Source organism: Delphinus delphis, chromosome 1, assembly GCF_949987515.2.
Source record: "Delphinus delphis chromosome 1, mDelDel1.2, whole genome shotgun sequence".
Lineage (NCBI taxonomy): Eukaryota > Metazoa > Chordata > Mammalia > Artiodactyla > Delphinidae > Delphinus > Delphinus delphis.
In genome coordinates this window covers 94425293-94445460 of record NC_082683.1, presented here as the reverse complement: position 1 = coordinate 94445460, position 20168 = coordinate 94425293, and the positions used below count along the sequence as shown (strand labels likewise).

At 43.6% G+C, this 20168-nt stretch overlaps 1 protein-coding gene across 1 annotated transcript in view; it reads left to right on the top strand.

Annotated features, from left to right (window-relative positions):
- The first annotated feature begins 383 nt into the window (after positions 1-383).
- Positions 384-20168, top strand: part of VAV3 (vav guanine nucleotide exchange factor 3) — a 395580-nt gene continuing 375795 nt past the window's right edge. Inside the window, exon 1 of the mRNA XM_060026411.1 lies at positions 384-849. Within this exon, the coding sequence (XP_059882394.1) occupies positions 646-849 (204 nt within the window). The 5' untranslated portion in view covers positions 384-645. The remainder of the gene's footprint in view (positions 850-20168) is intronic.

Below are 20168 nucleotides of genomic sequence, written 5' to 3'. Positions count from 1 at the left end.
CTCGGGCCCTTTAAAAACTGTCATTGCCGTTTAGGAGGTCCTAACAGGAGCCCCCACCGGACTACATTGTTCAGACGCGCTCTCCCCAAACCGGGGAGGCGTCCGGAGAGAAGATCCCCGGGCGCCTGGAGCTGGGTGAGCTCCGCCAACCTGAGGGCTCGTGGTAGGCGGGGGCCCTGGGATCCCCTTGGCCGCCACCGCCCCTCTCCCCTCCCCTCCCCTTCCCCGCCCGGGCCGCAGACCCTAGGCCAGGGCGGCGCGCGCTCTCCCACCCGCGCCTCTGGGGATTCGCAGACGGCAGCGAGACTGGCCGGCGCGCTGGGCATGCTCAGTCGCCCGGCGCCGGGCTCGCGAGTAGGAAGCCTGTGCTCGGTCGCCGCCGCCGAGCCGGCCGGGGCGCACGAAGAGCGCGCGGGACTCGCTTGCAGCGGCGGTCGGGCGGCGGTGGACCCGGGCCGAGACCGGAACCAAGACCCGCGCGGGGCACCCCGTCCGCCTGCCGCGGCTCCTGCTCTCTCGCACAGTCGTACAGTTGCAGGAAACGGGCCGACCGCGGCTGGCGTCGGGGAGGCGGAGGAACCGCGGCGGCCGCCGCTGCATCCTCGCCGCCTGCCCCTGCCCGGCAGCGTCCCGGAGCCGTCGGGCATGGAGCCGTGGAAGCAGTGCGCGCTGTGGCTCATCCACTGCAAGGTGCTGCCCGCCAACCACCGGGTGACCTGGGACTCGGCGCAGGTGTTCGACCTGGCTCAGACCCTCCGCGATGGAGTCCTGCTCTGTCAGCTGCTCAACAACCTCCGGGCGCACTCCATCAACCTGAAGGAGATCAACCTGAGGCCGCAGATGTCCCAGGTAAGGAGGCCGGCGCGGGCGCCTCCGCCTCCAGCCGGCAAATCGCATTAATCAGCCGGGTAATTTCTTTGTGTAAATGCAAACATCTAGGTGCGTTCGGTTTCCCCTGCCTCGCAGCCTTCTGCTTTGCGGACCACTTCGGCTTCTTGTACCTTGGCTTGAGATGGTTTAGCTCTTTAGCTGAAGGCTAGGGCCCTGCGTCCTGAGACGGTATGAGGATTTCGTAAGGGCTTTCTGTGAGGCGGGAACAAGCTCTTTTAGGGTGCCCTGCACCTACCTGTGTGTGTGTGTGTGTGTGCGCGCGCGTGTGTGTGGCGGGAGGCAACGAAAGGAATTTGATCCAGCTCTTTTATAGTAACGATGGAGAGGCATGAAAGGAGCTGATGGGGATAATTTTGCCTTTAGTCTGTTCTTTTGCTTTGCGTTTCGTCCCCATGTTTTCTTGAAAGCGGAACCATGACATAAAGAGGACTCTAGGAAGTGGAGGGCGTTCCGGTACCGTTATCTGTACAGGAATGACACTGACCAAAGGGCGGAAAAGGGAGCACAACAGGCGGCTGCCCCGAAAGCCCCCTGAGCTTGTGGCCAGCTGGCAAGCTACATGGTTGGGTTTATAGCTAGGCTTAAGCCACGTGAGAAGGAGCAAGTCTAGTCTCTCCCAGCAGCGACAGGAAACGAGAAGTTTCGCTCCAGATTCCGCTTTCCTTCATTTGGTGGTTGCTCAGGTGGTGTGGTGCACCCTTGGCTCCTGTGTCTGGAGCCTTTCCTGGAGGTGCCTCTTTGAGGGGTTAAAAAAATGCAACTCCGGAAAGCTGTGTGCACCCTAGAGTAAACTCAAAAGTCTCAACTCAGTGGAATGGTAGTTTCTTGGTCCCGTCAGAAAGTTTGCATGCAGAAAGCTGTTAAACACAAGTCAATACATCTGTTTTCTCTTTCAGAATGTAAAAAACCACTTTCAACTTACAAGGGAGAGGAAACAGTCCCTTCCATGACACACTTTACCACTAATCCTGAATGATACAGAGCCTCAGCTATTTAGCAACCAGAACAGTGCCTTTTACAGCGGAACTGACTTTATATAACGAATAACTATGTTTCTAAAGTTAGGGCACACACATTCCTCTCTTCTTGATGTCAGCGTTTCATCAGGGCCTCTCTGCACCTCAAATTCTGCATCCCTTGCCTGTCTACCTTCAACCTGCTGATTAGTGGTCCCCAAGAAAGAACAGGCTTGTTAAGTGGTGAGAGCCATATGGTTTTAGAAGTGAGATAATTTATTTCGTACTCTCCCATGAGCCTGGGTGGTGACTGCTAACTCTACGGACCACTTAAGTGTTGTCCCAATTCAGGATATCCTGCCCAAGGGTTTAACAGACGTTTCCATTAAGCTGGGAGTTGCCGCTCTCAACAGAGTTCTGTAGGAAGCTGCAGGTGATTATCCAGTCTGCAGATTCCCATTTTCCACCTGGCCTACGGCCTCAGGATGCCTTGGCCCACCAGCAGGGAGTACAGTACTGTGCTCATGTCCTGAAACTTCAGTTGCCCGGAACCCTTAGGGGCTGTTCAGTAAGTTGTTCTCAATAATGAAGTATTCTGGACAGCTGAGCATCTCCCTATTTCAAGCTTCTAACCTTTACTTGAATTGTAACAATGGATGAAATTTTTTTCAAATTCTTTTTGCTCTTTCTTCCCCTTGTAGAATATAGTAGACGTAATTTAATCATTTTGTTGACAAAGGATTGTCATTATAAGCATCATTAATGAAAATTGAGCACATATGCTGCTCTAAGAACTCTATTCCCTACTGGGAGTACCACAATGAACACCTCAGGATCCTTGCCCTAAAGGAATTATTACACTGCTCTATCATATAAGCCACCAGGTTATAATGAACTAAACAGCTGAATGACCTTCCTTAGGCTGTTGTGCTTTTGGGCTCTTAACCCTAAGCTTTCTGGTTCCAAATTCAATGCAGTAATTTTCTGTGAGTGTGGGCTTCTCCCACAGGTGAACCGTGGAAAGTTAGTACCTGAATATGGTGATGTCTCTTTTTGTTGCCTTCTTGATTCTTGGCCACATTGCAGAGAGATAAGGTTTCTGAACAGCTGCGTGCTGGACAGGTGAGCTTGTATTATAGAGGTTGTCCTTAAATCCTTAAATGAGATTTAGTGCATGTTTTCATTAAATACTTCATTGATGTATTTAACATGCCTACAGTGACCAACAGATACTATGCACTTAATAGGTGTTCACTATTAGCAAAATTACTTAAGACATTGTTTTTCTGCTATTGTCACATTAAGAGTAATAGGTTATAATCAAAATTTTAAAACGGTTGCAAGGTCTACAAGTTCCTTTGGGCTGACATCTCTATTTCTGCCCCTGACTACTCATATCTTTCTTGGCGAAGGTTCTGGCTGCTTCCGGTTATAAGGCTTCTGTGCCATGAGCTCTATCCATACTATATAGTGAATAACCTAATAACCCAGTGAAACCCTGACATACGCCCCAGCAGACTTTACTCTTCTGAATTTAGAGCTGTCATTACTAGTATGTGTGGCTTTTCCCATGTCGACGACTCATTCTGTCCATCCAGCTTAGGTTCTGTTGAAGATAATAACTTGAAATAAACGATTTCCTTTTAGCACCTGATCTTCTGAGCCAGGAAAAAACTGGAGGCTCTCACTTCAGAGTTTTGTGGTATTTGAGACTGTTATGAACAGATGTTGACACAAAAAATTTTAGCGTATAGATGTCTTATTGTTTTTAAGTTTTCAGAAAGAGGCTATGAATAGCCTCTTTTAATAAGAGTGTGTACCTCCAATGAGTGGGATTTATTCCACTCTGTTAGCCTTCTGCCTTGTTTGTATTAAAAAATAATAACCCTGCAAATAATTAAACAATTTTAGGTTTGAATCTTGGAGTCTTAAGTTAATCAATTGTCCTCCAAAATAAAATTAGAAATGGGACCCCGATTCTCTTACTTAGTAATTGTTCTTTTTGGACATCAGCCTTTTTTTGGGTCTTGCTATGTTGGTAAGAGGACAATCTTCTTTAGTTCAAAATAGGTCCTTTTTTTTGTAACCCTGATTTAGATTTGTTTTTATCAGTTAAGGTGGTAAACACTAATCACATTTAGTTACACATTTAACATATTCCTTTTATTATAAAGAAAAAAATGAAATAAAACCCAGATGATCCATGAAAATCCACACAATCCGTGAAATCTGGTCTCTGTGTATAGTAGACAGATTTATTTTTCATCTAAAACAGTGTTCTAGCTAGGATACCAAGCACATACATGACATTGGAAGAGAAGAGCCTCCCTGTGCTGGTTGTACTGGGGGTGCAACGTGGAAGACTGTGGGTTGTGGGCTTGATGTCACTTTTGGTGGTTAAGAAGTTCTCCATAAATGCCTATAATTAACCATGGATGTATCATCAATGAAATTAGCTTAATCTTACTATTTTGTAATTTTAAATTTTGCTTTATATTATGTCATAGGATGGGAATAACACATTTGATAAATTTACTGACCACTATGTACCATGTAGGTAAACTTCGAATTTTCTTAAAATGACTTATTCAGGTTTCAAGGGTTCCTTGAACAAATGTTTGTTCCTACTATGTGTCAGGCACTGTTGTAGGCACTGGCATGGAGCAGTAAACAAACTCAATGGAGTCCCTGCCCTAAAAGGACTTATATTTTAGTGGGGGACAATAAATAAATAAATGGCTGTAGAATGTGATGTGCTGTGAAGAGAGATGGACCTGGGTAAGGGACTAGAGGGAAATGTGATTTGATTTTATGGAAGGTAGTCAAGAAAGGCTTCTCTCAGGAGATGCCAATTGAGCAGGACCTGAAGGGAGTGAGAGGAGGCAGGAATGTGGATGTTTGGAAGAAGAAAATTCCTGGCAGAGGGAACACCAAGGTCTTGAGGTAATTAAATGGTGGGTAAACTGAAGGAACAGCCAGAGGCCAGTGGGCTGGAGGACAGTGAGTGTGGGAAGGGGTCGTAGGGATGAGGTGAGAGGGAAAATGGGGGCCAGATTTTTAGGACTTGTGGGCCATTGTAAGGACGTTCACCCTGGGTGAAATAGGAATCACGTGGCTTGACTTACCTTTTCAACAGGGTCACTCTGGCTGCTATGTTGAGAATAGACCACAGAGCAGCCAGGATGGAAGAGTCAGGCTAAGGCCATCATTCGGGCAAGTGGTGATGGCGGCTCTGACCAGAGTGATAGCAGGGCAGGTGGTGAGAAGGAATCCAACCCCAGGTATATTTTGAAGATAAAGCCAGCCAGGTTTATTGATGGAATCAGATGAGCAGTATGAGAAGAAGAGAGGAGCCAGGAATGAATCCAGGGTTTCTGGCCTGAGGAATTGAACTGATGGAGTTGCCATTTACTGAGATGGAGAAGATGGGAGGAAGAAGAGCTTTGGGGGTTGGGGGTAGGGAGAGGGGGAGGACAGTCTGGAGCTAGTTATGTCTGAAATGCCCAGCAGGCATCTAGATGCTGAGCAGGCAGCTGGAGAAATTGGAGATGGGAGAGGAAAGGTTTGCAGTCATCAGGGTGTAGGTGGTATTTAAAATCTCAGCACTGGATGATATCACCTAGGGAGTAGTGTAGGAAGAAAAGATCAGACGCGTGAGCCATGGGGCCTGCCCACGTGTCAAGGGTAGAGAGATGGGAACCTGTAAGGAGTTGGGAGGGAATGGCCACGGGGAAGGAGAGAAGTCAACAGAGTATGGTTCTAGCAAACCGGGTGAATAAAGTGTTTCTAGAAGGAGTGATTAGACACGTCAAATGCTGCTCTTCAAGTGGAAAAAGATTGAAGATAGAATATTGTATTAAGCAATATGAAGTTCTTTGGTGACCTTGGCAAAAACAGATTTGGTGTGTGATGGGCGAATGGGAGAGGATCTAGACCACGAGTATAGACATGTGTTAGGGGGTGATTTTGCTGTGGAGAGAGCAGATAAATGGGGTAGTGGCTAGTAGGGGAAAAGAGATCAAGAGGGTTTTCTTATCATACAGAATTTTTATTTAATACCGATTATAAGAACTCTTTTAAGATTTAGACAAATTTTGTCATATGGCACACTTGTATATATGTATATGTGTGGGAAAAATATGTATGTATATAAGAAAATATAAATGAAATATATTTAATGCGTATTTTCCGCAGAGCACCATGTGTTGGTGATGCAGCATTTCTAAAAGAATTCATCACTTTTGTTCCCAGGATTTCCTTCCAAGCTCCTAACACACAGTTGGGTTTTCATTGCTGTTACTACTTCTTAAAGTTAAAGAGAGCTTTATTTCTGCTATACATAACTGTACATTATTTTAAAACTATTATTATATGAGTTTTAGCATTAAGGTGTGCTTCCCAAATGCGTGTCTGCATCCTCCCCCCTCCCTCCACCCCTGCCCCAGGTACTGCTGTGTGAAGATTACTGGGTTATACAGAAGAGAGAAAAAAGGCTGTCATTGTCCAAAAAGAGTGGTGTGCCAGTTATATTTTTAGCCAGTCAGTTCAGAAAATAATGTCATTATTTAACCTTTCTTCTCAGGAGTCAGTAACCTTTTTGCCATTTGTTGGATTATTCTCTTGGCCAGCATAAATTTAAACTTGACACCGATCAAGATCTTTTCCTGTGAAGTAGCTCAGGCATCTTAAGCACTTGTTCTGTCTGCATACTTGATGGCTTAACCTGGGCTCTCCAGGAACCAGAGCCTGGGGTAAAGGATTGAAGTGCTGAAACTTTATTGGTGAGGTGCAATCCCATGGTTGTCAGAGTGAACAAAATGAGCAAGTGCCTTTTTTTTTAAGATGGGGAAAATTACATCATGTTTGTAATGCAGATAGGCTTGATCTAGTCTAGATCACCACTGATTTCCTAACTTTCAAATACAACGTACTCTTTTTAGATTATTTTTCTTAAACTCACAGTGGCAATTTACATTATTGACTTTTCCTTCCGTCCTGAAACTCTTAACTGTCATCACACTATACTCTCCTGGTTCTCTCGTACCTTTTAAATATTTATTTATTTATTTATTTGGCTGCGTGGGGTCTTAGTTGCAGCACGTGGGATCTTCGTTGCGGCATGCGGGCTCAGTAGTAGCGGCACGCTGGCTTAGTTGTCCTGCGGCCTGTGGGATCTTAATTCCCCAACCAGGGATCGACCCCGCATCCCCCTGCATTGGAAGGCGGATTCTTAACCACTGGACCACCAGGAAGTCCCTCTTGTACCTTTTGTATTCCTTCTCAGCTTCCTTTGCTGGCTTCTCTTTAAACATACCTTAAGAATTTTAGAGTTTTCTCCTTCGTTGCCTTTTTTCGTATCCTCTTCCCTGTATCATCTCATGACACTGTGGCGTTACCTCCTTTTCATACCCTGATGGACCGCATGTTCATGGTGACAGCCTATATCTGCCTGTTTTATGCCCCCACCTCTGTGGTTACAGTGACTGCTTGGATGGAGGGATGAGAATCACGTGATCAGAGTTCACTGTGGAAAGTTCAGCGACAGCAGAGTGAAGGATGAATTGGATGGGGTGGAGCTGGGCATGAGAAAGACTCCTGCTGAAGCTCAGTTAGGGGAGGAGGAGGCCAGTGGATGCGAGGCCAGAGAAGGGGTGGGAGTGGAAGCATAGGAAGGAATGAGAAAGATGAGAGAGAATGAAGAGTTGTAATGCACCAGACTTTGGGACCTCTTAGGTGCAGAACTAGTGGAAAGTATCGAGGATGAGCCTCAGGTTTCAGGCTTGGGTGACTAGGGGAATAGAGAGGAGGTACAGATGTCAAAGGGAAGGGGCACTATCAGTTTTGGATGTTGAGTTTGAAGTTGTTACTAGTTACCTTCCGTATTCTGTTTCAAGCATCCTACTCTCTTACTAATCCTTCCTTTCTGGATTATTCTACTAATACCTAAAATTCAACAATCTTTTGAACTGTTGGTCCCACCACCTCTTCACTGCCTTCGTGTCTTCATTTCCCTCCTACTCAGCTTAAATACCACAGTCATTATAGTTACTTCCTTAGCTTCTCTTGGTTGGTGATACTCATTTGGGTAAAATATAACCCTGGTTAAATCCAACTCTCTACTTACTCCCTGCCTGCAGTTCAGCTGCTGAACCTGACGGGCGGAGGAAAACCCGTACCACCTGAGTGCTCTCACTTTAAATTCACGATCCCTAACCTCAGGTGGGCGCCTCAGGCAACCCAGCCATCTGAGTACCTGTCTCTAGACCAGACATTCTTAAAGTGTGATCTGGGGGCCTCTGATAGTCCCTAAAATGCTTTTAGGGGTTCCCTAAGGTCGCACATTCTTTTAAAAATATTATTAAGACACTGTTTGCCTTTTCTCACTCTTCCTTTCCCACGAGCGTATAGTGGAGTTTTCCCAAAGCTACATGCTGCTGACCTGTGATTGTGTGTTTGTGTATGTTTTAAAGATTTCTCATTTTAGAATTCTAGTATATTAGGTGTTGGTAGATATAACCCCTATAAAGAAAAGCTGCTGAGGATTCTTACTCATTAATTTTTTAGGAGTGTAAAGGGGTACTGAGACCAATTTGAAAACTGCCCTAGACCATTCAATTTCTGACTCTCCCAGATGCCTGTCTGGTACCTTTTCTTCTTGAACCTGCATCTTCATTCTCCCTCTCAACTGGTGATCTTGCTTCCTATTCCACCGAGAAAACAGACACAGTCAGAGGAGAGCTTCCTCAGGCGCCCACCTTCCCGCATTTTGCCCGTAGAGGATGCTTTCTGTCCTCTTCTGTGGGTGAATTATCAATGCTCCTAGCAAAGGCCAGTTCCTCCTTCACTCTATCTCTGTGCTTTCCTACATCTTCCGTTCTCTCCTGGATCTTTTTGTTTGCATGCACGGGATACATTTTCAAGGTAGAGCCACAAAGACTTGCTGATGAGCGTTGGGTATGAAGGAGAGTGACTAAGGACTTCTAAAGTTTGACCTGAACTACTGGGGCAGGTCAGCATAACCTCCTTATAACTGTTCCCATGGACCATGGGATAAAATCCAAGCTCCTTGGTAAGCATTTCAGGGACCCATGGGCTGGTCCTGCTTCATGTCTCAAAGCTCTTTCAACTGTGTGCTCCTGACCTTTTCGTGGCTTCTCAAATGAACTATGCTGCTATTGCGTTTGCCTATTTCTCTACTTGAAGGGTCCTTTCTCATTAGTCTGAAGGAAGACTTGGTTCAAGGGCCCTTTGCAGTGAGGGCTGCCTAATTCCTTCCGCAGGTGTAGCTGATCACTTACTACTTTGTGCCACGCTGTATAGTGTAGGTGGGTGGAGGGCAGCATTCCGTACACTGTTTTGCAGTCTTTTTCTTACCTCTCTCTTCCAGGCTGTGACCTGCTTGAGGCTATCATAGGCTTTTTCATTTATATACGTCTCTAGAATCTGACCCAGGGACTCATACGAAACATACATACATAAGTAGGCATTAATGAAACTTACTGAAAATGATAACTCTTAGTTTACTACCTTGTCAAACACACCTATATAAAATTTAATAAGATGTGCTAAGTACTATGTCATTAAAAACCCAAAACATCTGTTCTTTAAGTGGCATTACTAATAATAGCAGATAACATTACTCTGCTACTTACCACCTGAGTGCCTTCCAGAAAGTGCCTGAACCTGTCTGTCCTTCAACTTCTTTATATCTCAAAAGCAGGCGTGATAAAAGAACCTACCTCCTGCAGTGGTTGTGAGGACTAAATGAACTAATTATCCCTATGCTTGGCACATAACAAATGCTCAATAAATGTTTACTACTTTTACTACAATTATTACTACTGTTTCTGCAGAAACACTCCAGGCAGTGTGTTAACACCTTCCTTGCATTATGTCATCCAGTCATCACAACACCATGAAACGGGCACTGATATTCATCCCCGCGCTACTCTCCAAGGCTAAGAGGAGTTAGTAACTTGTACTGACAAGTAGTGGTAGAGGCAAGATGAGAATTAACACATTTATAGCGAACTGAGTTCCCATCCACAAGGCTGTTGGCATATCTGAATGTGAACTGTGAGGACTTTTCTTTTCACTCTCTTGCTCTCGGGGCATTCCTGTGGAGGAACGCTGTCATTGGTTTTGGAGCTGTTGATTATAGCACCTCCACACTGAGTTGGATACTGAGTAATAATTTTGGTTTAGGGTATTGAATGTACCAACTGGACGGTTTCATACACATTGATCACACGAATCAGTATGAAATGGGAGATAGGCTTTTGACAGGTATGCAGTGGGGAAAGGAAAAAAGCAGATAGAAAAACGAAGGAAAGTTAACGCAAGGAAAGGAGAAAATGAGTGTATGCTGGTCCCTTTCGGCCTTTTAACACTGTGCTTCGTGACAGCTGGTCTCGAGCACATAGTTTAATGCCCTACTCTTGAGCAGGGTCAGGACTGCTTGCATTTCCCTGGGCAACAGGAACACCATTGTTTTAAATGGCATGTTTTCAAGTGATTGTCTTTTTTTTTTTTTATGTATTATAATCATTCTTCTTGTAAATTCACAGGCATCTATTGTTAGCTGTTAATTGGAATGCTATATCCCACTCTTTTTTCCCCGTTAACACAGACCCTGAATGATATTAAGGACAGTCACAAATTCACATTCTGCCTTTCCCCGTCTCAAGCATTTACAGGACAGAACCATGAAAAGTGAAGGAAGCAGCTACTTCTGAATTTCATGGAAAATCTATTTTAGAATTGTATTTTATGCTGCTATCTGAATGTGCTTTCAAAATACGTGTTGCAAGACGTGTAGTCAGCTTTTGAGTGGTTTGCTTAACAGGAAGCCGGCAGCATATGCTGCTCACAGGGGAGTGCCCTAAAGGGTCAATTAATATGGAATATTTAATGAAACACTTGATACTCACCTTCCATGATTTTCAAAGTGCTTGTCTTAAAATAGGTCTGGAACAGCTGGCCTGAATAAACAAGCATCATGCCTCTGTGCCCACTAAGTCAGGAGCCTTTTCCTGGGGGTGTGGTTTAATGAAAAGACTTCAGGCCAGGAGTCAGGAGACCCAGGTTCTAGTCCCAGCTCTGTCCCTGACATGTGACCTTAGCAAATACCTGCTTCTCTTTGTCTCCACCTTCCATACTTACAGCAATGATAGAAAATACTTACATATACGGCAATGTGCTAAAAAGCAGCTAAATTTTTTACACATATTTAGATCTCACTTAGGAGGTATTACCTTTTTTATTAACATCTCTATTGGAGTATAATTACTTTACAATGTTGTGTTAGTTTCTGCTGTATAACAAAGTGAATCAGCTCTATGTATACATATATTCCCATATCCCCTCCCTCTTGCGTCTCCCTCCCACCCTCCCTATCCCACCCCTCTAGGTGGTCACAGAGCACCTGAGCTGATCTCCCTGTGCTATGCGGCTTCTTCCCACTAGCTGTCTATTTTACATTTGGTGGTGTATATATGTCCATGCCACTCTCTCACTTCGTCCCAGCTTACCCTTCCCCCGCTAGGAGGCATCACCTTTCATGAGGAGAGCTTTGGGACAAGCCAGAAATGTTTAAATCCCAGCTCTGGTACTTAACTTTCCCAAGGTCATAGAATTGTTAGTTTCCTTGCTGAGTCTCAGTTTCCTCCTATAATAGGCAAGAAATAGTAAAATCTACTTTGCAGGATGTGGTGAGAATTCAATAATATATGTAAAATGCCTGGGCATAGTAGGTATTCGGCAAGATTTTATTTCCTTCCTTCTCCCCCCACCTCCTTGATCCTCATAAGAGGCAGGAAGAACAAGGTCTTATCTCTGCTCTACAGAGAAGGAAGCTGAGATGTGCACTGGCTAAAGGACTTTTCTCAAGGTCATGGATAGGAAGTGGTAAAGACAGGACTTGAGTCCAATTGTCCTAATTCTAAATTCAGTGAAGTTTCCCATTCCTGCTACCAAGCTCAGCTGATAGATGGTGAATTGCATGAGCAAATGACTGGGAACATGCTTGGAGAAAGCAAGGCCTGTTCTGCAAATGTAAAATGACATTATTATTTTGCACTGAAGTTTGCTGTATTTAAAATAGAAACATCTAAAATAATGAAACCAGATTTCAGTTATTTTAGAGTCTGATTATCTAGTTTGTGGCTTATTGGATTTTTGGTAGTTTCAAAGCTCTTCTGCTTTCTGCTTGGTTCTGTTTTCATGGAAATTTGTGCATATGGTTGATTGATTCATCAAATTATCCATTTGTCTGCTAAATATTGGGCTTTGTAGTAGATGCTGAGGATTCAAAGGTGAATAAAACTCAACCCCTGACCCTGTGTTGCTTTTAGGCTACACAGCACGGATTTTACCTCAGACATGCCCTTATAAAACGCGGGGATGGGAAGGGAGACTTGAGTTAGAGTGATGGGCGTGGCAAATGTTGGGTAGGTGGGTGATGCTTTTTTGGATGCATTGTTAATTTGCTGATGTTCAGGGCATGACATTAACATCACAGAATGGATTATGTGTGTGCCTGGCCCATGGTATAGCTCTCCTTTCCATAGACCTTTGTCTAGTACCTCCTCTTCCGTGCGAGGCACTGAAAGCAGAAAGATACATGACACGGAGTTTCTGCTTTTGAGGGGCTGGGAGAAAGCAGATTTGACCCTGGAGCGAGGCTTTTGCAAGAATGAGAAAGGAAGTCACTGGATGATGCAAGGCCGGTGCAAAAGTGCACGCAGCTGGGTGAGAGAGATGAGACCCGGAAGAGGACAGACATGAGTGGTTACTAGAGAGGAAGAAGGTTTGTGAAAGAAAACTAGGTGGGGAGAGTGTGTGTGAGACGGAGGATGTACAGAGACATTCAGACTTCGGTGATGTCCCCAAAGAAGGCAGTTATTCTGAGCACTGATAACGTTAGTACTGGAGTAGGGCTGTACCGTTGGCATTTGGCCGTGAAGATGTTCAATTACATCTGCCTGGTGTGTGGCCTGGAGCATCAGAGGATGGCCTATTCTCTTGAATATCTTAAAAGCTGAGGGAGCAGAGACTACAGAGTCAGACTGCTTAGTAAAGTAAAGGGCACGTAAAGTAAAGCACGGAGAGCTGGAGGCCTTCTCACTCTGCCTCTAACCTCCTGGCTTGCCACCTCTGCCTCCCACCTGTCAGAACCTTTCCTTATCCTCCCTGTGCCCTTCTGTTGATTGACATCTCCTCCTTCCCTGGTCCTTTTGTCCTTGGCTGTATACTCCAAAGTCCTGTCTGGATCTGTGCGGTCAGCTATTCCACTTTCACCCCCAATCCCCTTCACCTTCTGTGACCTCAGATGGGCCAGGCTGGAGCACCCTTCTCCACAGTCTTTCCTGTTCTTGCGTGTGAGCTGAAGAGAGCTGTCAACGTCAGCACACCAGCCTGTTTTTACTGTCCAGCTTCACTGTAGCCTCATGCTGTTTTTCTCACCTCTTTGCCATGCCTCATGTCTTTTTGGCTTCCTCTCATTCCCTCCCTCAGATGCCAACCCTCTAAAGCCACACTCCCTGAGTCCCTGACTCTCCCCCAGTCCCTGCAAGTTCACCTGGTTCTCATTATTACCACCCAGCCCTCCTGAGTTTGGACTTGGCCTCAGTCTATCTCATCCACTACCCATGATGGTGACCATTATTACTGTCATGAGAGGGAGCGACTGTTGCAAACTTTACAAGTTACATTTGTACATTTTTTGACCTTCTGACTACCAAGGGGTCTTGAAGGGAATATTTAATCAATGAAAATCCCAGAGGCAACCAGGTGTTATGAAAACACTGATTCTGAGAAGTTCAACTCTGTGCACTAGCAGTACTTCTTTTGGATTGTGGTCTGCAGAGCCCAGGGGTGTGACTTAGTGAACATCCACTGAACAAACCAGAAGCTCTCAAGCCATTTTTATCAGTTCCCAGCAGGTCTGAGGCTGCATGTGCCCCCTGGCAACCAGCTCATAGTGTCTGCTTATTTTAGTAAGCCTTTTCTTTTATGGTAATGTTATCATTCAATTAGTGCAACATTCACTTAATCGTATATGTGGGGCCTGACAACAAAGGAACGTGGATCTAGAATTATCCATCACTTATTGATACTCCAAAGTGTAGATTCAGCAGAAGATTATTAAATTCCCTGGCATTTGACCTGCAAATATGAGAAAGTATTTGTTGGCTAGAGAAATTTAGTTAACTTAGTTCATAGGCAGCCTCACAAGAAATGCTTGACTTCAGATTATTTATGATGACAGAGTACTTGGCAATAGAGTCTTTCATTTGCCCATAAACTGTACTTGGAGATTCAGTAGAATACAGCTATTCATCCGCAGTGAGGGGGAAGCAAGAACTGAGATTTCTGGAGCTCAGAATGAGCGCCAACATGAAAAGCTTTGGGTGCTTCCAGAGACACTGTTTAAGGAAAGAATGTGACATAATTGCTGTTTAAAAGTTCCATCCCAGTAGATTCTAAAACATGAAGCTGGATTCTTGAGCGTTACTTATGCAGCAGCCCTGATAGTTAAACCTTACTGAGTTTTCAGTCTTTTCAAATATATAATTATATTTAATGACCTTAGTTAAGAGAAAAGTAGTAACATTTGGTAAAGGGTTTAATTTTTTCCCTTCAATGTTTAATACATGATTCACCAGTTTTAATAATACATATAAATTAATTTCTTACCTAGCTAGCACTAAGCTTTTTGGCATCCTTGCCCATTTGATAACTACCTAAAGCCCTCCTGGGTTTTATATAAAATAAGCTAAGTAAAAAAGTGCTTAGAAAAATAGCACTTACTATTTAAAAAAAAATAAAGCCCTTCTCTACAAAGAAGAGATAAAATGAATGTCTTAAACTTCATGTAAATGCAATAAGCTAAGCTTAGTTTATGTAACCATTAGAGTTCCTAGATTCTGACTTCAAGGCTGAGGACTTTTAATTTACTCCCTGTTCTACTACACAGCACTGTGGGCCTTGGATACATCAACCTGGCTTTGACTCCTAGCTCTGCCACTGACAGTCTTGGACAACTCTGATCTTGGATTTCCACATTTATTAAATGAGATAATACCTATCTGCAGTGTTATACAGATTAAATTAATTGAAGTAATGTATATTTTGTCACTTGGAAGGTACTCATAAATGTAGGTTCCATTCCTTTTCATTAAGCCTGTTTTTTGTTTGTTTTTTGTTTTTTTAAGTTGAAGGAGATTACAGGTTACAAGTTAAAATGAGAAAGCGGGAGAGCTGAAAGTTAGGTTGGCAATAGTAAAAACTATAAATCCTGGACTCAAGAACTCAAAACCATGTTAATCTCGGACTGCGGAGAACACAGCCAAACGAATTCACATACAGCACAAGGCTCTGGAGAAGGACAGTTTTGTTTGAATCGACCATTATAGTAACTAATTTTATTGTTCAAAGAGTTATACAATTATGGAGCTGGAAAAGTCCTCAGAGAATTCTAGCTCAGCTCCTTCATTTTAAAAATGAGCAGTCTAAGGTTCCTAATATATGCAATGATTTGCCCAAGGTTACTTGGTTTTCTGAATCATAGCACATTATTTTTCTCATAACAGAATGCTAAAAATGACCCAACCCTCAAGAGAAGTTTAAATCGTGTTGTTCCTTAAAAACAAACAAACAAATTTAAAGAACTCTTTAAGAAAGATTGGAAAGTGCTTGAGTTCAGAATTTCTCATGTGAAATACTTGTTATAAAGACCTTATTCTCTCCCATCCATCTATCTACCCATCCATCCATTGGCTATGATAGTAAAGGGGAATCACTGAGAATGGGGATTATAAGATCTTAGACTTTGGAGCTCAGAATGCCCTGGGAGAATTGACAAAGCATTGAGAAATGATTAAGCAATAAAAATTGTGAAATCGAAGATCTGTTGCTTAACAGAGTAAATTCTCAGCTATCCAGAAACTTAGCCATCCAGAATCACTCAGTTCCTAAGAGAGCTTGATATTTTGCCATTTCAAACCAGATGACACAAATGTGTCCCACACTCCCAAGAATATGAATGATCCTTAATGGCGACACCAAGACATGTTATTTCTCCTAAAGTTGCATGAAATTTGGGACCATTTGTTCAACTTTATGTTCCTAGCTCATACCTGGCACAGAGTGAGTGCTCCTATGAATGGCTGTTGAGTGACTATTTAATGAATCCCTAACATTAGCCTTAATATTGTTTGGACAAGAATGCCAGATATTATTGTGTGCTTCATTTTAATCAAAGGATGCAGAAAATATAATTCTGCCAGTCGTGTTGCAGTGGAAGGCAGTGTGGTATATTGAAAAAATGTGGACTTTAGCATCGGACTGGCCTGGGTTCAAATCATACCCCACTGGCTGAGTGATTGTGGACAAATCCCTTCATCTGCCACCATCTTAGTTTTCTTGCTTGTGAAATAGAATTCTTCCTAATCTTCACAGAGTGGTGGGAAGAGCAAGTGAACTCTGATGGCAAAATATCTAGCACAGGACTAGGACACAGTAGGCACTTAGTAGTAATGGGAGGCCCTTTGTCTCCCACCCCATCTAATCTTTTCATGATATAGGGCTTTTCCCACAGTTCTTTTGGATAGATAATCTTTTGTTGGTCTTTGGCAAATTTTTCTTTTCTGTAATATTCTATCTTTCTGCAGATTTTTTTTTTTTTTTTTTTTTTTGCGGTACGCGGGCCTCTCACTGTTGTGGTCTCTCCCGTTGCGGAGCACAGGCTCCGGACGTGCAGGCTCAGCAGCCATGGCTCACGGGCCCAGCCGCTCCGCGGCATGTGGGATCTTCCCGGACCGTGGCACAAACCCATGTCCCCTGCATCGGCAGGCAGACTCTCAACCACTGCGCCACCAGGGAAGCCCTGCAGATGTTTTATTTAGGCCAGTTGAATCTAAGCTTTAGAGTATTGTAGCTTTAAAGTGATGTAATTTACATAATTTTATCTATCTGTTGGTGATCTCATATGTGACAACTGTGACACAAGTAGAAAAACAACACTCTACCTGGAATTGGGAGACCTACATTCAAAATCTGGTTCTATCACTACCTAGCTTTGTGATCTCTGAGCCTCAGTTTGCTCAATTTATCTGAACCTCCACTTTCTCTGATAACCAGGGCGTGACATTGTATAGGGAAGAAGACACGGGCTTTAGAGTTCCGGTTTTGGATGTGCTACTAATTAACTGTATGATCTAGGGCAGGTCTTTCGCCTCTCTGTTCCCTCAGCTGCCTGCTGAGAGCAGCACCGTCCATGCTGTAAGTTGCTACGATTAGATGAGGTAACGTATGACAGATTCCTGCCTCAGAGCTTTGCGCGTTATAAACTCATAATCAGAGAGCGGTAATAACAATTCCTCCACTAAATACAACTGTGGTTAGTATTATTAATGCAAGTTTCCCTAGGTGGTTGAGAGCTTCATTAAGAGAACTTAATCATTACAGCTGAATATTTTAGAAAAGACTGAGTAATTTCTCAGGATCACATAAGAAGTGATGATGGAGTAGTATGTAGCTGTGAACATGATGACGAGTCTTTCTTCTTAATATGCTCCCTGTTTATATAATTAGTCACTTGGGTTACTTACAGTTCTTCTCTTTTATAGATAGCATGATTATAAATGCCCTTGTACAGATGATTTCCTTCAGTTTTATTTTCCAAAGGGAAGTTTCCAGGTCAAAGGATATAAACATTTTTGCAGCTCTTGTTACATACTGGCAGACAGTTTGTAGAGAAATATTTTTAATGGACAAAGAAGGGCAAATTTCCAAAGTCTTGGTTAAAAACAAGGACTCTGGTGTCGTTTCGATTTGATTCATATCTCAGCCACTTATTTGCTGAATGAGCAAATTACTTAACCTTACTAAGTCTGTTTGCTCATCTGTAACCTGGGTTATAAGTAGCTACCTCACAATAACTGTCAGGTACTTAGTTGGTGCAAGGTGTTTCGTGCTCAGCCTTCACTGTCGGTCTTAAGCCCATTTGTGCTCCTCCCCAACTCAATCATTTCTCACCTGGACCTCTGCCTCCCCTGAACTGGTATATACCTTATGCCAGTGTGTTCTCCCAACTGCATCTTCAGTCTTAAAAACAAAACATAAATCTGATCATGTGGACCCTTTTAGCACTCCTAGAAAGCTTCCAGTACTCTGAGGGTGAAATCCAAAATCCTGAATAGGGCCCTTTGTGATCTGACCCTGCCGTCCTCTCCAGCCTCAGTTTCCCTCTCTCTTGCTCCTTCTGCTGCAGCCATGTTGGGTGTTTTTCCATTGCCAGAATTTGTCACCCCGCTTTTTTTCTTCTAGACTTGAGACTTGCCATCTTGTTTTGTTTCTTGGTTTTTAAATTCTCCTTTTATACAGCTCATCATTGGCGGAGATATTTGCTTCAGGACCGATTTTCCTGCTAGACCTAAGCCTTATGGTGGCAGGGCCCACTGAGATGTTATTCACTGCTGCATTCTGAGGACCAGCACAGTGCCCAGCATGGAGAACTCAGTAAATCTTTAGGAATGTATAAATAACTAAATACGTAGTAACTTACTATTAGCAATAAACACAGGAGAAAATAATTTTGGGTATAATTTGTTAAAAAGCATTTGTGATTTCAAATTGCTCTGTGAAATTAAATGTCTAGGTGTTTTCCAAGGACCTTTTAAAAACTTGAATATATCTGGTAGTTAAGATCTTGCTTGCTTTTTTCTTGTATAATATTTCATGTTCATGAGGGCAAGTCTGAAGAGAAGAGGGGACATTCTGGTGTCAAGCATAGTTTAGCATCTAGCAGTCTTCCACCTTCGCCAACACTGTTCATCCAAGACCTGTAATAACATCACCTGAGCCATCGAGGCCAGGCACAGAACCGTCCTGAGCCAAACAAACAGCAGAAGGACTCGATGGCGATGCTGAGCATTCCTAAGAGATTAGATTATACTCGGTCCATTTCTTTGCACTTGAGACCTCCAACCATTTTGGCTTGCATTTCCCAGAAGTGCAAACTATTTTATATTATGCCGTTCACTTCCGCAAGTGCAAAACTGCATTTTGTTCATTCAGAAGTAGAGTTCATTCTCTGGATTTATTGAACTTGTACTATATTCACAACTCTGATTAGGCACTGAAGGTGTAACAGAGTTCAAGGGATAAGAGAGGTCTATTTTGGAGGATAAGCTCTCTCCCCATCCTTTGTTTCCCTGTGGAAAAACATCTGTTATAGTGTTAGAGTAGTACCTGCATACATGCAGCTCAACCTCTTCTGGATCTTCTTTTTTGAGACCTACTTACTTGCAAAGAGGATGATGGTTTTCTGGTCTATTCTCATTCATAAGGTAGGCTAAGCAGAGCAGGTTATGTCCAGGGGGAGGCTTACAGTATTTTTTGGAGGGCGAGGGGAACAAGAGGAGAACCAGCATCCCTAAGCCACACTTTCCAATATATATTAGCTTTTATCATAAAAAGTTCACATATTCATCTCATTTCTGTATCTGTTTTATCTATTGCTCATTAAGTTTCTCACTCAACAGGAAAGGGGAACATTTATTGCTTTGCCTTTGAGGGACTGTGAAGCTTGTGATGGCTTAGCCCACAGGCAAATGACTTCACCAGACAGCTGTTTGTCACGGGGCTTTAGGCCTTAGCAAGTGCAGGATGCAGTGAACCTCACTGGGCTGTTTGGGTGAGCTGAGGCACTTGTGTGTACTTTGGGTTTTTTTGCGGGTTCAGCTTGGATTTCTGTTGCAGGTGAGGCCAGGGAAGGGGCTGGATCTTTTTAGTTATTTCAGGTGGAATAGCACTTGCTGCTTTTACTGTGTTTCAGTCAAAGCTGCAGGCCAGGAGTTCAAATTGCAAAAATGATAAAATTTCAAGGGTGCTGTTATGTGAGGTTCCTCCTTTGAATTGTGAGAATGAGGCTAAGGTAGGAAGTGATAAATTGGCCTCATCACATTCAGTTACTTTCATTCCAGGCCAAACAGAGGAAGGCCCTGGAGGGACTAATCATAGGTAATTTTTTGTTGTTTATCTAAGATCTTAATAGACCACCTATCCTATGACCAACCTTAACTGACCTACCCACCCAGCTCCAGCAGATCAGGAAAGCGCTATCTCTGCAGCTGGGCAGGCCTCAGAGACAGCCCTGGAGGGAGCCGAGGCACACAGTGCCTAGCGGGACAGAAGCCGTGCTCTGACACTCATAATAAGTTCCTTTGCTCTGTGAAACATGACTTAGATTTGCTCTGGATTTGTTACTTAAGTTCCCACCATTGGATCATAGAACTGTGGCTTCACCTATAGAAGAGT